Source organism: Oncorhynchus masou, chromosome 22, assembly GCF_036934945.1.
Source record: "Oncorhynchus masou masou isolate Uvic2021 chromosome 22, UVic_Omas_1.1, whole genome shotgun sequence".
NCBI lineage: Eukaryota > Metazoa > Chordata > Actinopteri > Salmoniformes > Salmonidae > Oncorhynchus > Oncorhynchus masou.
The window spans coordinates 28,625,226-28,645,779 of record NC_088233.1 but is presented as its reverse complement, the minus strand read 5'-3'; the positions used below and the strand labels follow the sequence as shown (position 1 = coordinate 28,645,779).

At 42.7% G+C, this 20,554-nt stretch overlaps 1 protein-coding gene across 1 annotated transcript in view; it reads left to right on the top strand.

Annotated features, from left to right (window-relative positions):
• LOC135508809 (cadherin-related family member 5) overlaps positions 1 to 17,514 on the top strand; it is a 34,704-nt gene extending 17,190 nt beyond the window's left edge. Inside the window, exons 2-16 of the mRNA XM_064929021.1 lie at positions 8,770 to 8,838; positions 11,590 to 11,792; positions 11,931 to 11,987; positions 12,104 to 12,196; positions 12,375 to 12,461; positions 12,586 to 12,696; positions 12,992 to 13,162; positions 13,244 to 13,334; positions 14,117 to 14,223; positions 14,401 to 14,601; positions 14,769 to 14,900; positions 14,993 to 15,071; positions 15,844 to 16,037; positions 16,162 to 16,182; positions 16,432 to 17,514. Of these exons, the coding sequence (XP_064785093.1) occupies positions 8,770 to 8,838; positions 11,590 to 11,792; positions 11,931 to 11,987; positions 12,104 to 12,196; positions 12,375 to 12,461; positions 12,586 to 12,696; positions 12,992 to 13,162; positions 13,244 to 13,334; positions 14,117 to 14,223; positions 14,401 to 14,601; positions 14,769 to 14,900; positions 14,993 to 15,071; positions 15,844 to 16,037; positions 16,162 to 16,182; positions 16,432 to 17,514 (2,699 nt within the window). The remainder of the gene's footprint in view (positions 1 to 8,769; positions 8,839 to 11,589; positions 11,793 to 11,930; positions 11,988 to 12,103; positions 12,197 to 12,374; positions 12,462 to 12,585; positions 12,697 to 12,991; positions 13,163 to 13,243; positions 13,335 to 14,116; positions 14,224 to 14,400; positions 14,602 to 14,768; positions 14,901 to 14,992; positions 15,072 to 15,843; positions 16,038 to 16,161; positions 16,183 to 16,431) is intronic.
• The last annotated feature ends 3,040 nt before the right edge of the window (positions 17,515 to 20,554 follow it).

Sequence of the window (20,554 nt, the reverse complement as noted above, 5' to 3'; positions counted from 1 at the left end):
TACAGGACCATTCTGGAAGAAAACCTGATGGAGTCTGCAAAAGACCTGACACTGGGACGGAGATTTGTCTTCCAACAAGACAATGATCCAAAACATAAAGCAAAATCTACAATGGAATGGTTCAAAAATAAACATATCCAGGTGTTAGAATGGCCAAGTCAAAGTCCAGACCTGAATCCAATTGAGAATCTGTGGAAAGAACTGAAAACTGCTGTTCACAAATGCTCTCCATCCAACCTCACTGAGCTCGAGCTGTTTTGCAAGGAGGAATGGGAAAAAATGTCAGTCTATCGATGTGCAAAACTGATAGAGACATACCCCAAGTGACTTACAGCTGTAATCGCAGCAAAAGGTGGCGCTACAAAGTATTAACTTAAGGGGGCTGAAAAATTTTGCACGCCCAATTTTTCAGTTTTTGATTTGTTAAAAAAGTTTGAAATATCCAATAAATGTCGTTCCACTTCATGATTGTGTCCCACTTGTTGTTGATTCTTCACAAAAAAATACAGTTTTATATCTTTATGTTTGAAGCCTGAAATGTGGCAAAAGGTCTCAAAGTTCAAGGGGGCCGAATACTTTCGCAAGGCACTGTATGTACATATATATACAGTACCAGTCAAAAGTTTGGGCTCTCGTGGAATGTGACAGTTGAACTAAGCTCATAGGGCATTTATAAGTGTAACGACTGTTTGAGGTGGAAGAAGGAGAGGACCAAGGTGCAGTGTGGTAAGTGTTCATGATATTTTAATTACACTGAACACTAGAACAAAAATAACAAAAACGGAACAAACGAAATAGTCCTGTCTGGTACAGAGACAGAGACAGAAAACACATAGAAATACAAATATAGAACAAAACATAGCATACCCACCCACATCACACCCTGACCAAACTAAAAATAGAAACATACAAAGCAATCTACGGTCAGGGCGTGACAGTACCCGTAAAACCTAAACCCATTGGGGAGGGTCTGGGTGTGCATCTGTCTGCGGTGGCAGCTCTGGCACTCCAACATAGTCTTGGCCCACTTAAGTGGCGCTTTTGGAGCGGTGACCCCCGCCGCCGACCTCGGGCAGGCGACCCTTGCAGCGAGCCCCGAATAGACGGGCGACTCCGGCAGCGCCGGAGTGAAGGGCGACTCCGGCAGTGCCTCATGCTTATCGTGGAGAGAGGTTGACCGGGCAGGCACTGTGTTATGCAGTGATGCGCACGATGTCCCCAGTGCGCATGCATAGCACGCACATCGCAGCTCCTCGTATTGGCCGTGCTAGAGTAACCAAAAAAGTGTTAAACAAATCCAAATCTATTTTATATTTGAGATTCTTCAAAGTAGCCACCCTTTGCCTTGATGACAGCTTTGCACACTCTTGGAATTCTCTCAAACAGCTTCATGAGCTAGTCACCTGGAATGCATTTCAATTAACAGGTGTGCCTTGTTAAAAGTTCATTTGTGGAATTTCTTCCCTTCTTAACCTCACTGGGATATGTGGGATGCTAGCGTCCCACCTGGCCAAAAGTCAGAGCGCCAAGTTCAAATAAATTACCACAAAAATCTACGTTTCATGAAATCACACATGTAAGATACCAAAATAAAGCTACACGTGTTGTGAATCCAGCCAACATGTCAGATTTCAAAAAGGCTTTTCGGTAAAAACGCTAGTACCTGAGGATAGCACCTCCGTAAACAAAGAGAGAAACCATATTTCAACCCTGCAGGCGCGACACAAAACGCAGCAATAAAAATATAATTCATGCCTTACCTTTGATGAGCTTCTTTTGTTGGCACTCCAATATGTCCCATAAACAACACAAATGGTCCTTTTGTTAGATTAATGTTTGAGGAATTCTAAATTCCTATATGTTTTGTAGCCAAAACCAAATTCGCACTCTCTCTATTTCATTAATGAGTTGTAAATTCATTAATTATGCATGAAATAGATCGAGACCAGTCTTAAAAGTCAGGTAACAGCGTTTAATTCAAGTGAGTACTGCCACATACACATTTTTCCACAGGTTATAAACCGAAAATGACGTCAGCGTTTTCTAAATGTTCTATCTCTTTCATGACACCGGTAGAGAGGCCCTATAGTTCTCGAGCCTTCCCTCCTCGCCTGAAGTCAAGGTCAGTCAGTATAAATCAGCATTCTAGACAGTCTGGAGAATGTCCGTCCCTGCCATCTGGAGATAGTTCATTCATTTGTACAAAGGAACAGACCTTCATTGTTACTAAACTCCTGACTATATTATATACAATTGGGAATGGGAGCAAGAGAGAAAATTCATCATGTACAGTACATAATAGCATTTGGACTAGTCAGTCCTGATTGGAATGTATACATAATTAATCATTTCAACTATAATTTCCTCCAACAATTAATTCCGTCCATATATATCCAAAATGTCCATTTATTTGGCGCGCTTCATTCAGAATAACACCGGTTCCAACTTGCGCAACGTGACTGCAAAATATCTCAAATGTTACCTGTAAACTTTGCCAAAACATTTCAAACTACTTTGGTAATACAACTTTAGGTATTTCTGAAAGTAAATAATCAATCAAATTGAAGACGGGATGATCTGGGTTCAATACAGGAAGAAAACAATCTGACGCTACTTTTCTGGTCACGCGCGTCTAACAAACAGTACACTTGAAGTGACCCTCGTTTTGAACAGGGCTACTTCTTCATTACACAAAGGAAAAAGCTCAACCAATTTCTAAAGACTCATGACATCCAGTGGAAGCGGTAGGAACTGCAAGAAGGTCCCTTAGAAATCTGGATTCCCAATGAAAGCTCATTGATAAGAGAGTGACCTCAAAAATAACAATCTGAAGGGTTTTTCCTCTGGGTTTCTCCTGCTGTTATACTCACATACATGATTCAAATAGTTTTAGAAACTTCAGAGTGTTTTCTATCCAAATCTACTAATAATATGCATATCTTATCTTTTGGGGATGAGTAACAGGCAGTTTAATTTGGGAATGCATTTCATCTGGACGTGAAAATACTGCCCCTGTCACCAAGAAGTTAATGCATTTGAGCCAATCAGTTGTGTTAGGGGTGGTATACTGAAGATAGCCCTATTTGTCACGGATGCCTCCGGAACTGTCATTACGCACACCTGGTCCCTATTCCCATTTGATTAGTAATTGTATAAGTGTGCCCTTTGTTCACCATTGTCCTGTCGATTATTGTTACAATGTCCATTGGTTCGTGTGAGTACCTGTGCTCTGTTGTTTTAGCTTTCGTGCCACGTATATTGTGTAGATGATTACGGGTCTCGTCCCATGTGATAATCATTGTGCGACTCTGTATTTATTCAAGGTACTCCTTACTCTTTTGTTTGGGTTTCTACCCTGTGTTTTGTATACGTGTTTGTTTGGTCTTCATCCCCGTGCCTTTACAAGGCACGCTGTAATTTGGGAAATAAAAACCCCTATTACGCATTCCTGCGCCTGTCTCCTGATCCTTCATACCGACGTGACAATATTTGGAAAAAGACCAAGTCCATATTATGGCAAGAACAGCTCAAATCAGCAAAGAGAAACGACAGTTCATCATTACTTTAAGACATGAAGGTCATTCAATCCGGAAAATGTCAATAACGTTATAAGTTTATTCAAGTGCAGTCGCAAAAACCATCAAGCGTTATGATGAAACTGGCTGCAGAGGTTCATTAGAGTTACCAGCTTCAGATTGCTGCCCAAATAAATGCTTCACTGAGTTCAAGTAACAGACACATCTCAACATCAACTGTTCAGAGAAGACTGTGTGAATCCAGCCTTCATGGTCGAATTGCTGCAAAGAAACCACTACTAAAGGACACCAATAATAAGAAGAGACTTGCAAGAAACACGAGCAATGGACATCAGACCGGTGAAAATCTGTCCTTTGGTCTGATTAGTCCAAATTTGAGATTTTTGGTTCCAACCTCTGTGTCTTTGTGAGACGCAGAGTAGGTGAACGGATGATCTCTGCATGTGTGGTTCCCACCGTGAAGCATGGAGGTGGGATGGTGTGGGGGTGGTTTGCTGGTGACACTGTCTGTGATTTATTTAAAATTCAAGGCACACTTAACCAGAATGGCTACCGCAGCGATACAGCATCCCATTTTGTTTGCGCTTAGTGGGACTATAATTTGTTTTTCAACAGGACAATGACACAAAACACACCTCCAGGCTGTGTAAGGGCTATTTGACCAAGAAGGAGAGTGATGGAGTGCTGCATCAGATGACCTGGCCTCCACAATCACCTGACCTCAACCACATCGAGATGGTTTGGGATGAGTTGGACCTCAGAGTGAAGGAAAAGCAGCCAACAAGTGCTCAAAAAGGGTGGGAACGCCTTCAAGACGGTTGGAAAATAATTCCTCATGAAGCTGTTTGAGAGAATGCCAAGAGTGTGCAAAGCTGTCATCAAGGCAAATGGTGGCTACTTTGAAGAATCTAAAATATATTTTGATTTGTTTAATACTTTTTTGATTACAACATGATTCCACATGTGTTATTTCATAGTTTTGATGTCTTCACTATTATTCCACAATGTAGAAATGTAGAAAAACCCTTGAATGAGTAGGTGTTTCCATACTTTTGACTGGTACTGAATATATACTGTATGTCCCTTGATTCTTGAAGAATATGACTTGTAAATGCCTCATGAGCTCAGTTCAACTGTCACACTCCAAAATATAAGCTTGTTTACCTCCAATGTTTGTAAACATTGTATATGTAAACAAACACTGTATAGCCTCATAACATGGTTAAAACAATCATGCTGATATCATGGATATCCTTGCTTTCATAGCTCTGTCTATTAATCACAGAGTGGTTACATTTCTCCATGCCTTTCCCTCAGCTCTTTACCAAAACAGAGGCGGGGCGACCGTTTTGTTTTTGTTGCATATTATGAAGATATCAATGTGTCACCAACAAAAAGGTAAACAATAGGCCAATAGCAATTGCAGCATATATGGCATTCATTTTTCACATGTAAATAGCACTTTTCAGTAGTGCTCAAAGCATGCCATTCCATGAGTACAGCATTTATTTTTCAACTTGAATCAATGAGCCCAATCAATCCTCAACATAGTGTTTTGCACCCTCGACTGTAGTATATTGTAGTAACACCTGCTGACTAGGGTTAGCTAAAATGGCACAACTTCCAGACTATGCCACTTACTGTTTAGCGAGAGGAACAACTGAATCAGAACATAAGACACACAGGTTCGTGACAGGCCACCTATTGAGTTGGGTCAGTTCTGAGCAATGCAACGGACCAAACAATACCTTTTAAAAATATATACATTTTTATAACAATTGTAACAATAAATGTTAGATGCAGGTTCTAGGCCGATTAAAGGGAATCAGTACACAGGCAGATATAAAGTACAAGATCAGTTTATTAAAGTTATAGGATTAGGTTTGCTTGTTTGACGCAGATAAACAACACAAACAATTATAAATACGTGTTTCCCTGGCAACCTTATTAGGGGAGGACATGCAGTACATATAAAATCACCACAACATAAAGTAAGCACTACGCGATCGAGGGATACTACAGTGTGTAGTATAGTATTCTCCAGTACACAAAAACATTATGAAGCAAGCACTACACGATCGAGGGATACTAGTGTGTAGTATAGTATTCTCCAGTACACAAAAACATTATAAAGCAAGCACTATACGATCGAGGGATACTACAGTGTGTAGTATAGTATTCTCCAGTACACAAAAGCATTATAAAGCAAGCACTACACGATCAAGGGATACTGCAGTGTGTAGTATAGTATTCTCCAGTACACAAAAACATTATAAAGCAAGCACTACACGATCAAGGGATACTGCAGTGTGTAGTATAGTATTCTCCAGTATACAAAAACATTATAAAGCAAGCACTACACGATCGAGGGATACTACAGTGTGTAGTATAGTATTCTCCAGTACACAAAAACATTATAAAGCAAGCACGACTGTCACGGTTGTCCTCCTCTTCATCTGAAGAGCAGAGGCGAGAAGGATCGGAAGACCAAAATGCGGCGTGATATGTGTTCATGTTAAATGTTTTAATTAAAGAAAAAACTGAACACAGAAACACTATACAAATCCAGTAAACAAAATAACAAATGTGAAGCTAATGCAAGCTGCGCTGAAACAAGCCATCAACATAGACAATCACCCACAAACAAACAGTGCAACCCAGGCTACCTAAGTATGATTCTCAATCAGAGACAACTAATGACACCTGCCTCTGATTGAGAACCATACTAGGCCGAAACATAGAAATCCCAAATCATAGAAAATCAAACATAGACTGCCCACCCAACTCACATCCTGACCATACTAAATAAATATAAAACAAAGGAAATAAAGGTCAGAACGTGACAACGACACGATCGAAGGATACTAGAGTGTGTATTATAGTATTCTCCAGTACACAAAAACATTATAACGCAAGCACTACACGATCGAGGGATACTACAGTGTGTTGATTAGTATTCTCCAGTACACAAAAACATTATACAGCAAGCACTACACGATCGAGGGATACTACAGTGTGTAGAATAGTATTCTCCAGTACACAAAAGCATTATACAGCAAGCACTACACGATCGAGGGATACTACAGTGTGTAGAATAGTATTCTCCAGTACACAAAAACATTATACAGCAAGCACTACACGATCGAGGGATACTACAGTGTGTAGTACAGTATTCTCCAGTACACAAAAACATTATACAGCAAGCACTACACGATCGAGGGATACTACAGTGTGTTGATTAGTATTCTCCAGTACACAAAAACATTATACAGCAAGCACTACACGATCGAGGGATACTACAGTGTGTAGAATAGTATTCTCCAGTACACAAAAACATTATAAAGCAAGCACTACACGATCGAGGGATACTACAGTGTGTAGTATAGTATTCTCCAGTACACAAAAACATTATAAAGCGAGCACTACACAATCAAGGTATGCTACAGCATGGAGTATAGGATTCTACAATATACTACAGTTTACTACAGAATTATATAGTACAGTTGAAGTCGGAAGTTTACATACACTTATGTTCGAGTCATTGAAACTCGTTTTTCAACCACTCCACAAATTTCTGGTTAACAAACTATAGTTTTGGCAAGTCAGTTAGGACATCTACTTTGAGCATGACACAAGTAATTTTTCCAACAGTTATTTATAGACAGATGATTTCACTTATAATTCACTGTATCACAATTCCAGTGGGTCAGAAGTTTACACACACTAAGTTGACTGTGCCTTTAAACAGCTAGGAAAATTCCAGAAAATAATGCCATGGCTTTAGAAGCTTCTGAGGCTAATTGACATAATTTGAGTCAATCGGAGGTGTGCCTGTGGATGCATTTCAAGGTCGACCTTCAAACCCAATGCCACTTTGCTTGACATCATGGGAAAATCAAAAGAAATCAGCCAAGACCCCAGAAAAACAAATGGTAGACCTCCACAAGTCTGGTTCATCCTTGGGAGCAATTTCCAAATGCCTGAAGGTACCACGTTTATCTGTACGAACAATAGTATACAAGTATAAACACCATGGGGCCACGCAGCCATCATACCGCTCAGGAAGGAGACGCATTCTGTCTCCTAGAGATGAACGTACTTTGGTGCTAAAAGTGCAAATCAATCCCAGAACAACAGCAAAGGACCTTGTGAAGATGCTGGAGGAAACAAGTACAAAAGTATCTATATCCACAGTAAAATGCGTCCTATATCGACATCACCTGAAAGGTCGCTCAGCATGGAAGAAGCCACTGCTCCAAAACCGCTATAATTTTTTTTTTGAAAAATGTCCTCTTGTCTGATGAAATAAAAAATAACTGTTTGGCCATAATGACCATCGTTATGTTTGGAGGAAAAGGGGAGGCTTGCAAGCCGAAGAACACCATCCCAACCGTGAAGCACAGGGGTGGCAGCATCATGTTGTGGGGGTGCTTTGCTGCAGGAGGGACTGGTACACTTCACAAAATAGATGTCATCATGAGAAAGGAAAAGTATGTGGATATATTGAACATCTCAAGACATCAGTCAGGAAGTTAAAGCTTGGTCGCAAATGGGTCTTCCAAATGGACAATGACCCCAAGCATTCTTCCAAAGTTGTGGCAAAATGTCTTAAGGATAACAAAGTCAAGGTATTGGAGTGGCCATCACAAAGCCCTGACCTCAATTCTATAGAAAATTTGTGGGCAGAACTGAAAAAGCGTGTGCGAGCAAGGAGGCCTACAAACCTGACTCAGTTTCACCAGCTCTGTCAGGAGGAATGGGCCAAAATTCACCCAACGTATTGTGGGAAACTTGTGGAAGGCTACCCGAAATGTTTGACTCAAGTTAAACAATTTAAAGGCAATGCTACCAAATACTAATTGAGTGTATGTAAACTTCTGAACCACTGGGAATGTGATGAAATAAATAAATCAAAACTTAAATAAATCGTGCTCTCTACTATTATTCAGACATTTCACATTCTTAAAATAAACTGGTGATCCTAACTGACCTAAAACAGGGAATTTTTACTAGGATTAAATGTCAGGACATGTGAAAAACTGAGATTAAATGTATTTGGCTTAGGTGTATGTAAACTTTCGACTTTTGTAATTTGTAGTATTTTGTTGATGTCGGCTGGCATGCCAGCAGCAAGTGTTCCACGTCGTAATTAATTAAGGGCGGAGTTTCCAATTAAGCTGTGTATAGAGGTTGACTGTTTTGGTTTGTTCAGGGCATCTCTTTACCATTGTAGAAGATGGCGTGTCTTTGGAGGATGGGAGTGGTGACCCTGGTTTAGACCAAACTGTGAGAGGAGAAAATTGTAAGTACCGGCATATGTTTGGCATACGCACCCAAATGCACCCATCGTTCCGCTAAGCTTCTCCCTTGCTGTAGATCTGTGTGTCATTATTGCTTTGCCAGAATGTCTCTTTTTATTGATTTAAATCTATGATGTGAAATAACCTATAAATACCTATACGATGTGTTTGTTGTCAGTAGAAATTGTGTTCCTTGTTGTTCCTGTGTGGCTTATTCCTAAAAGGTTCAACAAGTCAAAAAACTTGTCTGGCTGCACATCTGACTGGCTGACTTACTGCAAATTAAGAAATTATGTGACTAAACTCAACAAAAAGAAGAATAAACTGTATTATGAAGCCAAGATCAATTATATACTTTAAATTAAATTATGGACAGAAAGACTAATTAAACTCCATCTTTCATCGAATCAGATGGCTTATTCATCACAAGATGTTAAGAAGATAAGATGTTGTCAATTATTTTAATAATTTAATAAAAGAAAAGCATTGTAAGTTTTGAATTTTGTAAAGTTATTGAGGGAGAGGTGACAAAAAATCAATATCGATCAATAATGTCAAACCTCCTGGCATTGACAACTTAGATGGAAAGCTAATGATAGCTGAGTCTATAGACACTTTTATCTGTCATACTGTATCTTTAATCTGAGCCTAGAGGACAGTCTTTGTTCTCAGGCCTGGAGGGAAGCCAAAGTCATTCCTCTACTCAAGAGTGGTAAAGTGGCCTTTACTGGTTCTAACAGCAGACCTATCAGCTTGCTGCCAGCTCTCATCAAACTGTTGAGAAGATTTGTGTTTGATCAAATACAATGCTATTTCTATGTAAACAAAGTAACAACAGACTTTCAGCATGCTTATAGAGAAGAGCACTCAACATGTACTGCACTGACACAAATAATGATTGGTTGAAATAAATTGATAATAAGGAGATTGTTGGAGCTGTACTGTTAGATTTCAGTACAGCCTTTGATATTATTGACCATAACCTGTTGTTGAGAAAACGTTTGTGTTATGGCTTTTCAACCTCTTACCACTAGGCAGGTAGCCTAGTAGTTAGAGTTTTGGGCCAGTAACCAAAATGTTTCTGGATTGAATCCCGGAGCTGACAAGGTAAATATCTGTCATTCTGCCCCTGAACAAGGCAGTTAACCCACTGTTCCCTGGTAGGATGTCATTGTAAATATGAATTTGTTCTTAACTAACTTGCCTAGTTAAATAAAGGTTAAATGAAAAACCTCTGCCATATTGTGGATTCAGAGCTATCTAGCTACTAGAACTCAGAGGGTTTTCTTTAATGGAAGCTTATCTAATATCAAACATGTAAAGTGTGGTGTACCGTAGGGCAGCTCTCTAGGCCCTCATATTTTCTATTTTTACCAATGACCTGCCACTGGCATTAAACAAAACATGTGTGTCCATGTATGTTGATGATTCAACCATATATATGGCATCAGTAACCACAGCTAATGAAGTCACTGAAACACTTAACCAAGTGCTACAGTCAGTTTTGGAATGGATTGCCAGTAATGGTTCTCTAAAAGTAAGAGCATTGTATTTGGTACAATTCATTCCCTATGTTCTAGACCTCAGCTGAATATGGTAATGAATGGTGTGGCTGTTGAACAAGTTGAGGAGACTAAATTACTTGGTGTTACCTTAGATTGTAAACTGTCATGTACAACACATATAGATTCAATGGTTGTACAGATGGGGAGAGGTCCGTCTGTAATGAAGAGATGCTCTGCTTTTTTGACATCACTCTCCACAAAGCAAGTCCAGTAGGTTCTAATTTGATCTTATCTTGATTATTGTCCAGTCATGTAGTCAAGTGCTGCAAAGAAAGACCTAGTTAAGCTGCAGCTGGCCCAGAACAGAGCGGCACTTCTTGCTCTTCATTGTAATCAGAGGGCTATATGAATACTATGCACGCCAGTCTCTCTTGGCTAAGGGTTGAGGAAATTCTGACAGCATCACTTCTGGTTTTTATAAGAAACATTAATGTGATGGAAATTCCAAATTGTTTTCATAATCAACTTACATACAGCACTGACACATACACTTACCACATCAGACATGCCACCAGGGGTCTTTTCCCAGTTCACAGGTCCATACCAAATTCAAGGAGACGTACAGTATTATATAGAGCCATGAGTGCATGGAACTTCCTTTCATCTTATATAGCCCAAGTGAACAGCAAACCTGGATTCAAAATACAAATAAAGCAACACCTCACGGCACATCGCCTCTCCCCCATGTGACCTACTTGTTGTGTGTATGTACTGACATGTATATGTATGTAACGGATGTGAAACGGCTAGCTTAGTTAGCGGTGCGCGCTAAATAGCGTTTCAATCGGTGACGTCACTTGCTCTGAGACCTTGAAGTAGTAGTTCCTCTTGCTCTGCAAGTGCCGTGGCTTTTGTGGAGCGATGGGTAACGACGCTTCGAGGGTGACTGTTGTTGATGTGTGCAGAGGGTCCCTGGTTTGCGCCTGGGTATGGGCGAGGGGACGGTCTAAAATGATACTGTTACATGTAACTGATAGATGCACACACACACACTACATGTTCATGTTTTTAAATATATGGAAATTATAAAAACATTTGTCTGTAATCTCTTTTTTGTCATGTAAGACTAGCTGTTGCCATGGGGATCCTAATCAATCACATCAAACTGTTTGTCTGATTGGCTACTCTGCTAATCATAGGCTTGTCTGATTGGCTACTCTGCTAATCACAAGCTTGTCTGATTGTCAGGGAACCCATGTCTGGAGGGCCATGATGTGTTTTCCAAGGTCAAAGAGAACAGCATGATAGGAGAACTCATCGCTGAGCTCAAAACTGAGCTGACAGCCAATGATGTTGTCTGGAGCTTAACTGGGGAGGACGCTGATTGGTTCTTCCTAGAAAGGCGGAGCATCAAACTCAATGCCCCATTGGATAGAGTTCTGGACCGGGAGGTAAAAACGTTATCACAACTTCATCACAATGATGACAGGGTTCTGTCTTGGTTTAGTTGACTCAAAGAACAACACTCAGCAGGGTCATGTGCAGATATGAAGCATTATATATGTTGTGTGTGTGTGTGTGTGTCTCAGGTGCAGGGCCCAGTCCTGATGGCAGCGTTGACCTGCTATGAGGAGGACACTGTGCAGGTAGGGACTGTACATATCTGGAAATATATTTGTCCTTTATACCAAAGTGATATTGCTATGGATACAAAACTTCTAAGTGTGTGTGTGTGTGTGTGTGTGTGTGTGTGTGTTTTCAGAGTGAGTACAGGATCATGGTGGAGATTCTGAATGAGAATGATAACACTCCTGAGTTTGTGGAGAGCACCATACAGCCTCGCAGCATCAGTGAGGTAAGTATGCTACACTACATACATGCTCATGTGCGCACACATATACAGTACAAACATATACACACATATACACATACACACATACACACACACACACACACACACACACACACACACACACACACACACACGCACAGACTTAAACTGAAGACGATTTTTGCTTGATGTCCATGTCTAGCTGGCTGAGGTGAAGTCAGTGGTGTTTACAGTCCAGGCCACAGATGCAGATGGCGACACCATAATGTACTCCATCGACCAGACCTCGGTACTGTATCAATAAAGTTTTATACTTAAATAAATACCAGATCTCCTTACTGTATCAAATAAATAAAAAATACTTCTGCATTGAAATGAGTGAGTACAGTATTTGTGTGTGGTCTCTGTTCCAGCCTGATGCCGCCTACTTCAGAGTGGATCTCCCTAACAGTGGAGAGGTGATACTGGCCAAGCCTCTGGACTACGAGACTAAAACACAACTGAAGATCACCATATATGCTTCGGTACCATAAATGCACCTAGCCTATAGTTACAGAAAAACTTGACTGTGCCTACCATCTGCTTGATATATTTTGTGAATAATGCACACCTTTAACCAATCAGATTGTATGACTGGAACAAATATCTCAGTCTGATATACAGTGTGTGTGTGTGTGTGTGTGTGTGTTGTGTGTGTGTGTGTGTGTGTGTGTGTGTGTGTGTGTGTGTGTGTGTGTGTGTGTGTGTGTGTGTGTGTGTGTGTGTGTGTGTGTGTGTGTGTGTGTGTGTGCCTGTGTGAGTGTTTGTGTGTGTGTGTAGGAGATGAACACTGTGGAGAAGTTCAACACTAGTGCCATCCTGACCGTGAATATCTTGGACGGAGATGACCAGTACCCACAATTCCTGCCGTGCATGCCCCCCTCTAATGACCAATCGAATCGTGTCTGCAGCAACCCCGTCTACACGGTTAACATCACAGAAGGCGAACAGGTTAGTGCCCAGGGTTAGAGTTAGGTGTTGGTGGTAGGGGTTAGGGACTGATGTATTCTGTTAATGTTGTCCCTGTTATAGGATGTTCTGCTGGACTTCTCTCCTGGGCCGATCAATGCTGTGGATGGAGACAGAGGCCTCAGCTCACCTCTCAGCTATAGCATTCTGTCAGGTACAACACACACATACAAACCACCATCGTTTATCTTCAGAATGAAATGCAACGTAGTATTGGGAGTTTATAAACAGTATAGTTTAGAAGGCTACCAATTACTTCACACGGGAAAAAGTTAAGCTAAACTAAACCTACTCTTAAGAAAATTATAGTTACTTTTTATTTTACTAGGCAAGTCAGTTAAGAACAAATTCTTATTGTCAATGATGCCCTAGGACCAGTGGGTTAACTGCCTGTTCAGGGGCAGAATGACAGATTGGTACCTTGTCAGCTTGGGGATTTGAACTTGAAACCTTCCAGTTACTAGCCCAACACTCTAACCACTAGGCTACCCTACTTAACTAAAGTTACTCTGAAAAAGTAGTTCACTACATCCAAACGACTTGATGAAAAATTATCATATGTAAATCTGTTATGTCACAGACTACAAATTGCAAGGACAGATCACTTTGGGGTCATATGTTAGCAGAATGTGCAATTTAGCCTATTAAACACAAAAATGATGTTGTAAGTGAGAATTTTAGGCAGGTCTGAAGCCAATAAAGGAAATGATTGCCAACTTCACCCAAATGTAATTAAATATTTGCAAAACAATGTGTGTAGTTCCAGTAGTTAGGTACACTGATACTTGGCAAAAAGAGTAATTAAATACTGAAAACACTACCTAGATTTGAATTTAGTTCAACTACCACCAAGCTCCTGCAAAATGTAGCTATATTACTAGTTTAACTACATGTAGTTCACTACTCCCCATCACTGTTGACAATATATGTTGTCAGGGGCTGATAATGGGCGTTTTGTGATGGATGAGGTGACAGGGGAGGTGCGTCTGATGAAAGAAGTAGAGAACAGACTACTGACACCCACACTACGCCTACGGGTCATGGTGAGACACACACACACACACACACACACACACACACACACACACACACACACACACACACACACACACACACACACACACACACACACACACACACACACACACACATACACATACACATACACACACACGACTACAGAGACTCTAAATAACTGAAAACTCTCTCCCCCTCCTCAGGCGTACCAGAGGAATGACCCTAGGAAGTACTCAGTTGCCACAGTTGTGATCCGTGTTGTGGCTGTCAACCGCTTTCCTCCCCAGTTTGGTCGGGCCGAATACCGTGGTTTTGTCACTGAAGGCAACAGCCCTGCCTCACTGGTCAACACTTACGGAAACACCGTGCTGCTGCTACAGATACAGGACAGGGACTTCTCTGATGTATGCACACACACACACACACACACACACACACACACACACACACACACACACACACACACACACACACACACACACACACACACACAGACACGCTCATACACACAGCTGGACTATGCATCGTGTAATATTCTGTAACTTCAACTCTCTCTTCCCTTAATTGGTAGGGGATTAATCCCAAGATGCACTACTCCCTGAGGTCCTCGTCCAATCACACAGAGTTTTACCACATCACACAGGAGGGGCTTCTGATCGCCAGGACCAATCAGTTACGGCCATCACAGAAACACAGTCTGAAGGTGGGCTTTGATTGGACAGAACAATATTTGAGAGAACAACGTAATGATGGACAAGCTAAATTGGTGGTGATGATGATGATGATATCATGCAGGTAGTGGCTGTGGATCTGGAGTCAGGTGACATGGCCACGGCTCTCATAAAGGTGGAGGTGCTGTATGAAGGACAAATAGGTAACACAGCCGCACACACATACACACACACACACACACACACAATTACATTTTGTGTGGTCGTACTTGCTCTCAGTGTAAGTGTGCATATAGTACCAGTCAAAAGTCTGGACACACCTACTATTTCAAGGGTTTTTCTTAATTTTTACTATTATCTACATTGTAGAGTAATAGTGAAGACATTAAAACTGTGAAATAACACATTTGGAATCACGTAGTAACCAAAAAAGTGTAAAACAAATCCAAATATATTTAAGATTTGAGATTCTTCAAAGTAGCCACCCTTTGCTTGATGACAGCTTTGCACACACTTGGCATTCTCTCAACCAGCTTTACCTTTACCAACAGTCTTGAAGGAGTTCACACATATGCTGAGCACTCGTTGGCTGCTTTTCCTTCACTCTGCGGTCCAACTCATCCCAAACCATCTCAATTGGGTTGAGGTCGGGTGATTGTGGTGGCCAGGTCATCTGATGCAGCACTCCATCACTCTCCTTCTTAGTCAAATAGCCCTTACACACCCTTGGGGTGTAAGAAGGAAAGAAATTCCACAAATGAACTTTTAACAAGGCACACCTGTTAATTGAAATGCATTCCAGGTGACTAGCTCATGAAGCTTTTTGGTTACTACATGATTCCATATGTGTTATTTCATAGTGTTGATGTCTTCACTATTATTCTACAACATAGAAAATAGTTTTAAAAAATAAAGAAAAACCCTGGAATGAGTAGGTGTGTCCAAACTTTTGACAGGTACTGTATGTGTGTGCAGTCCCTCAGGGCCCATTGGGGGACGGGCGTCTCCATGGTAGCTGTGCTGTAGGCAAGGCTATGGGTGTGGTCATCCTGGGACTGACTCTGTTAGGCTGCGCTCTGTATGCACTGCAGCATGTCCTCCGGACATACAGAGGACTGAAGGACCCAGAGGACAGGGGCTGTATAGCACAGGGAAAACACCCCAATGTGGTGAGATATACTGACACTTCACCCTGACCCCTACCCTTTTAACTTTTAACCTCTAACATTTAGACATTCTAGTCCTGTGCACTGACCTGTGCGTCTCTCTGTTTGATCTACCCTGCTGGTCTAGAGATTACAATGGTTCCAACTGGTGAGTCCCTGTGTGTGTGTGTGTGTGTGTGTGTGTGTGTGTGTGTGTGTGTGTGTGTGTGTGTGTGTGTGTGTGTGTGTTGTGTGTGTGTGTGTGTGTGTGTGTGTGTGTGTGTGTGTGTGTGTGTGTGTGTGTGTGAGACCTTTCCAACTGGTGAGTTAATAGGCAAAGGAGCAAGTGAGCTAACATCACATAGTGTATCAGTGAGACAGTCAGTCAGCCATGTCGATTTGTATCTTTTCTCCCCAGGTGGGTCACAGTAGCCCCATGCCAGTCCTTGATGAGGTGAAGTTCAAAAAGGAGGGTCTAAGCACTTCCACCTCCACCTCCAAGCTACTGGGCGGTCAGAGCATTTACACACCTGCAGACTCGGACCTTTCTCCATTCAACACTTTACCCATAGCTACACCCTCAACAACCTACATCCAGCCTATACTAGCCAACTCCACCCATACACCTGCTACAATCATCACACCTGAACTACTCAAGACATCCACACAACTCCTGGGCAACTCCAGCTCTAGTACACCCCTACACCCATCACCTACACCTACCATGGATCAGACAGACTCGCCTTTAGCTACACACCCCTCCCCTGTTGCAGATCCAATAGGTACACACACTCAGGTAGAAGAGACACCTACCTCACCTAACCATCAGCAGGTACACACACCTTTACCTCCTCCCACTCCGATCAACTCACCCCCTCACCCCACACCCCCTCCTACCTCACCTACCACACCTCTCCCTTTCTCACCTACTCCAGACCCGATACACAATCCTGAATGTACAGGATATAATCACACACCTTTACTTACTCCACCCTGTCCAGAGCAGGACAGGGTAGGGACACCCCCACCTAAACCCACCCCAGGGCAAACACATACCCCTGTACTGACCATCACCTGCCCAGAGCAGGTAGGACAACCATGGTACCCTGAGGAGCGCAGACCCTCCACCCGCAGCCCTGAGACAGCCTCTATCGGGGATGATGACTGCTTCCTGGGGGATGAAGAGGCCACCAGGAACAGTGATGATGATGAAGATGAAGAGCTGGTGAGACTCTATTCTCACATACAGCCCACATTCCTGATAACAGACTACGACAATGACCTCACGACTGAGATCCCTGCCAGTGGTGGAGAGGAGGAGGGGACTGGGAACAGCGAAGGAGTGGAGAGAGAGAGGGATTGGATGGAGGGAAACAAGGAAAGGGCCGGGAGAGACAGGGATGATATGGAAGGAAAGGGGGGTAAATTAGAGAGCGAAGGGGAGAGTTTGAAACATGGGAGTCCATCATTTCAACCCTGTGATACAGAGCAGGAAGTATAAGTGGGCCAATCAAAGGAGTGATAAACAGTAACCAAGCAACACTATTGCAACACTCTCTAGTCACTGAGGCCAAACATTTAAGAACACTCTGAAACACGCTTGCACAAACACACACAGACACACACAGACACACACACACGTACACTGATGATATTGGAACACCCTAGACTTGCCTCAAGCAAGTGTAGGTGAAACACAACACAACAGGCCATGTGTCTGAGATATAGGCCACACTCCTCTTGTAAGGCCTTTGACTTGAATCTTTTGTGTTACTGTGTTTTTGTTGATGTTCTTATTTTGTTCTAAAATGGTTCAAGAGACTCCTGCACACTGTGTGTAGGCCTACTTCTGTCCTCCCCTTTGACCATTCTTATTTAGTTTTGACTAAAAACACCCCTGTGATAAGATGTTACCTACTTCAGTGCTAGCCATGAACTTCATGCTTCTCACGTAGTTCCAATGTCCACAACACAGGATTTGGAATGATGGTCACGAGAAATTGCTTCAGCAAATATTGTTGTTGTTTGGATTGTGTGTTCTTCTACTGTATTTCTGTGTAGCATGGTGTCAAATATGATGACCAGAATTTGCAGGTTACATCAACTGTCTCAGTCTGTCTCTACAGTATAAATCAGTAAAGCCATCATGTGACTGAAGCACTGGTTCATGGGAGTTGTGGTTCTTATATCTGGAGACTAACACACACACACACACACACACACACACACACACACACACACACACACACACACACGGAGGGAGACAGATAAATGCTCAGTCAAATCCATATATACTGAACAAAAATATAAACGCAACATGCAACAATTTCAAAGACTTTACTGAGTTACAGTTCATATAAGGAAATCAGTTAATTGAAATAAAATCATTAGGCCCTAAATGGATTTAACATGACTGGGAATGCAGATATGCGTCTGTTGGTCACAAATAACTTAAAAACAAGGCAAGGGCATGGATCAGAAAACCAGTCATTACCTGGTGTGATCACCATTTGCCTCATGCAAATGTGAAACATCTCCTTCGCATAGAGTTGATGAGGCTGTTGATTGTGGCCTGTGTAATGTTGTCCCACTCCTCTTCAATGGGTGTGCGAAGTTGCTGGAATTTGCTGGGAACTGGAACACGCTGTAGTACATGTCGATCAAGAGCATCCCAAACATGTGCATCTCTGTGCATTCAAAATGCCATCGATAAAATGCAATTGTGTTCGTTGTCCTCAACTTATGCCTGCCCATACCATAACCCCACCGCCACCATGGGGCACTCTGTTCACAATGTTGACTTATGGTGGAGAAATTAACATTCAGTTTTCTGGCAACAGCTCTGGTGGACATTCCTGCAGTCAGCATGCCAATTGCACACTCCCTCAAAACTTGAGACATCTGTGGCATTGTGTTGTGTGACAAAACTGATCATGCTGTTTAGACAAGCTTCTTAATATGCTACACCTGTCAGGTGGATGGATTATCTTGGAAAGGAGAAATGCTCACAAACATTCCCAAACCAGAAACCGTGGATTGATGGCAGCATTCGCGTGAAACTGAAAGCGCGAACCACTGCTTTTAATCAGGGCAAGGTGACCGGAAACATGAACGAATACAAACAGTGCAGCTATTCCCTCCGCAAGGCAATCAAACAAGCAAAGCGTCAGTATAGAGACAAAGTAGAATCTCAATTCAACGGCTCAGACACAAGAGGTATGTGGCAGGGTCTACAGTCAATCACGGATTACAAAAAGAAAACTAGCCCCGTCACGGACCAGGATGTCTTGCTCCCAGGCAGACTAAATAACTTTTTTGCCCGCTTTGAGGACAATACAGTGCCACTGACACGGCCTGCAACGAAAACATGCGGACTCTCCTTCACTGCAGCCGAGGTGAGTAAAACATTTAAACGTATTAACCCTCGCAAGGCTGCAGGCCCAGACGGCATCCTCAGCCGCGCCCTCAGAGCATGCGCAGACCAGCTGGCTGGTGTGTTTACGGACATATTCAATCAATTCCTATCCCAGTCTGCTGGTCCCACATGCTTCAAGAGGGCCACCATTGTTCCTGTTCCCAAGAAAGCTAAGGTAACTGAGCTAAATGACTACCGCCCCGTAGCACTCACTTCCGTCATCATGAAGTGCTTTGAGAGACAAGTCAAGGACCATATCACCTCCACCCTACCTGACACCCTAGACCCACTCCAATTTGCTTACCGCCCAAATAGGTCCACAGACGATGCAATCTGAACCACACTGCACACTGCCCTAACCCATCTGGACAAGAGGAATACCTATGTGAGAATGCTGTTCATCGACTACAGCTCGGCATTTAACACCATAGTACCCTCCAAGCTCGTCATCAAGCTCGAGACCCTGGGTCTCGACCCCGCCCTGTGCAACTGGGTACTGGACTTCCTGACGGCCCGCCCCCAGGTGGTGAGGGTAGGCAACAACATCTCCACCCCGCTGATCCTCAACACTGGGGCCCCACAAGGGTGCGTTCTGAGCCCTCACCTGTATTCCCTGTTCACCCATGACTGCGTGGCCACGCACGCCTCCAACTCAATCATCAAGTTTGCGGACGACACAACAGTGGTAGGCTTGATTACCAACAATGACGAGACGGCCTACAGGGAGGAGGTGAGGGCCCTCGGAGTGTGGTGTCAAGAAAATAACCTCATACTCAACGTCAACAAAACTAAGGAGATGATTGTGGACTTCAGGAAACAGCAGAGGGAACACCCCCCTATCCACATCGATGGAACAGTAGTGGAGAGGGGAGTACGTTTTAAGTTCCTCGGCATACACATCACATACAAACTGAATTGGTCCACCCACACAGACAGCATTGTGAAGGAGGCGCAGCAGCGCCTCTTCAACCTCAGGAGGCTGAAGAAATTCGGCCTGTCACCAAAAGCACTCACAAACTTCTACAGATGCACAATCGAGAGCATCCTGGCGGGCTGTATCACCGCCTGGTACGGCAACTGCTCCGCCCACAACCGTAAGGCTCTCCAGAGGGTAGTGAGGTCTGCA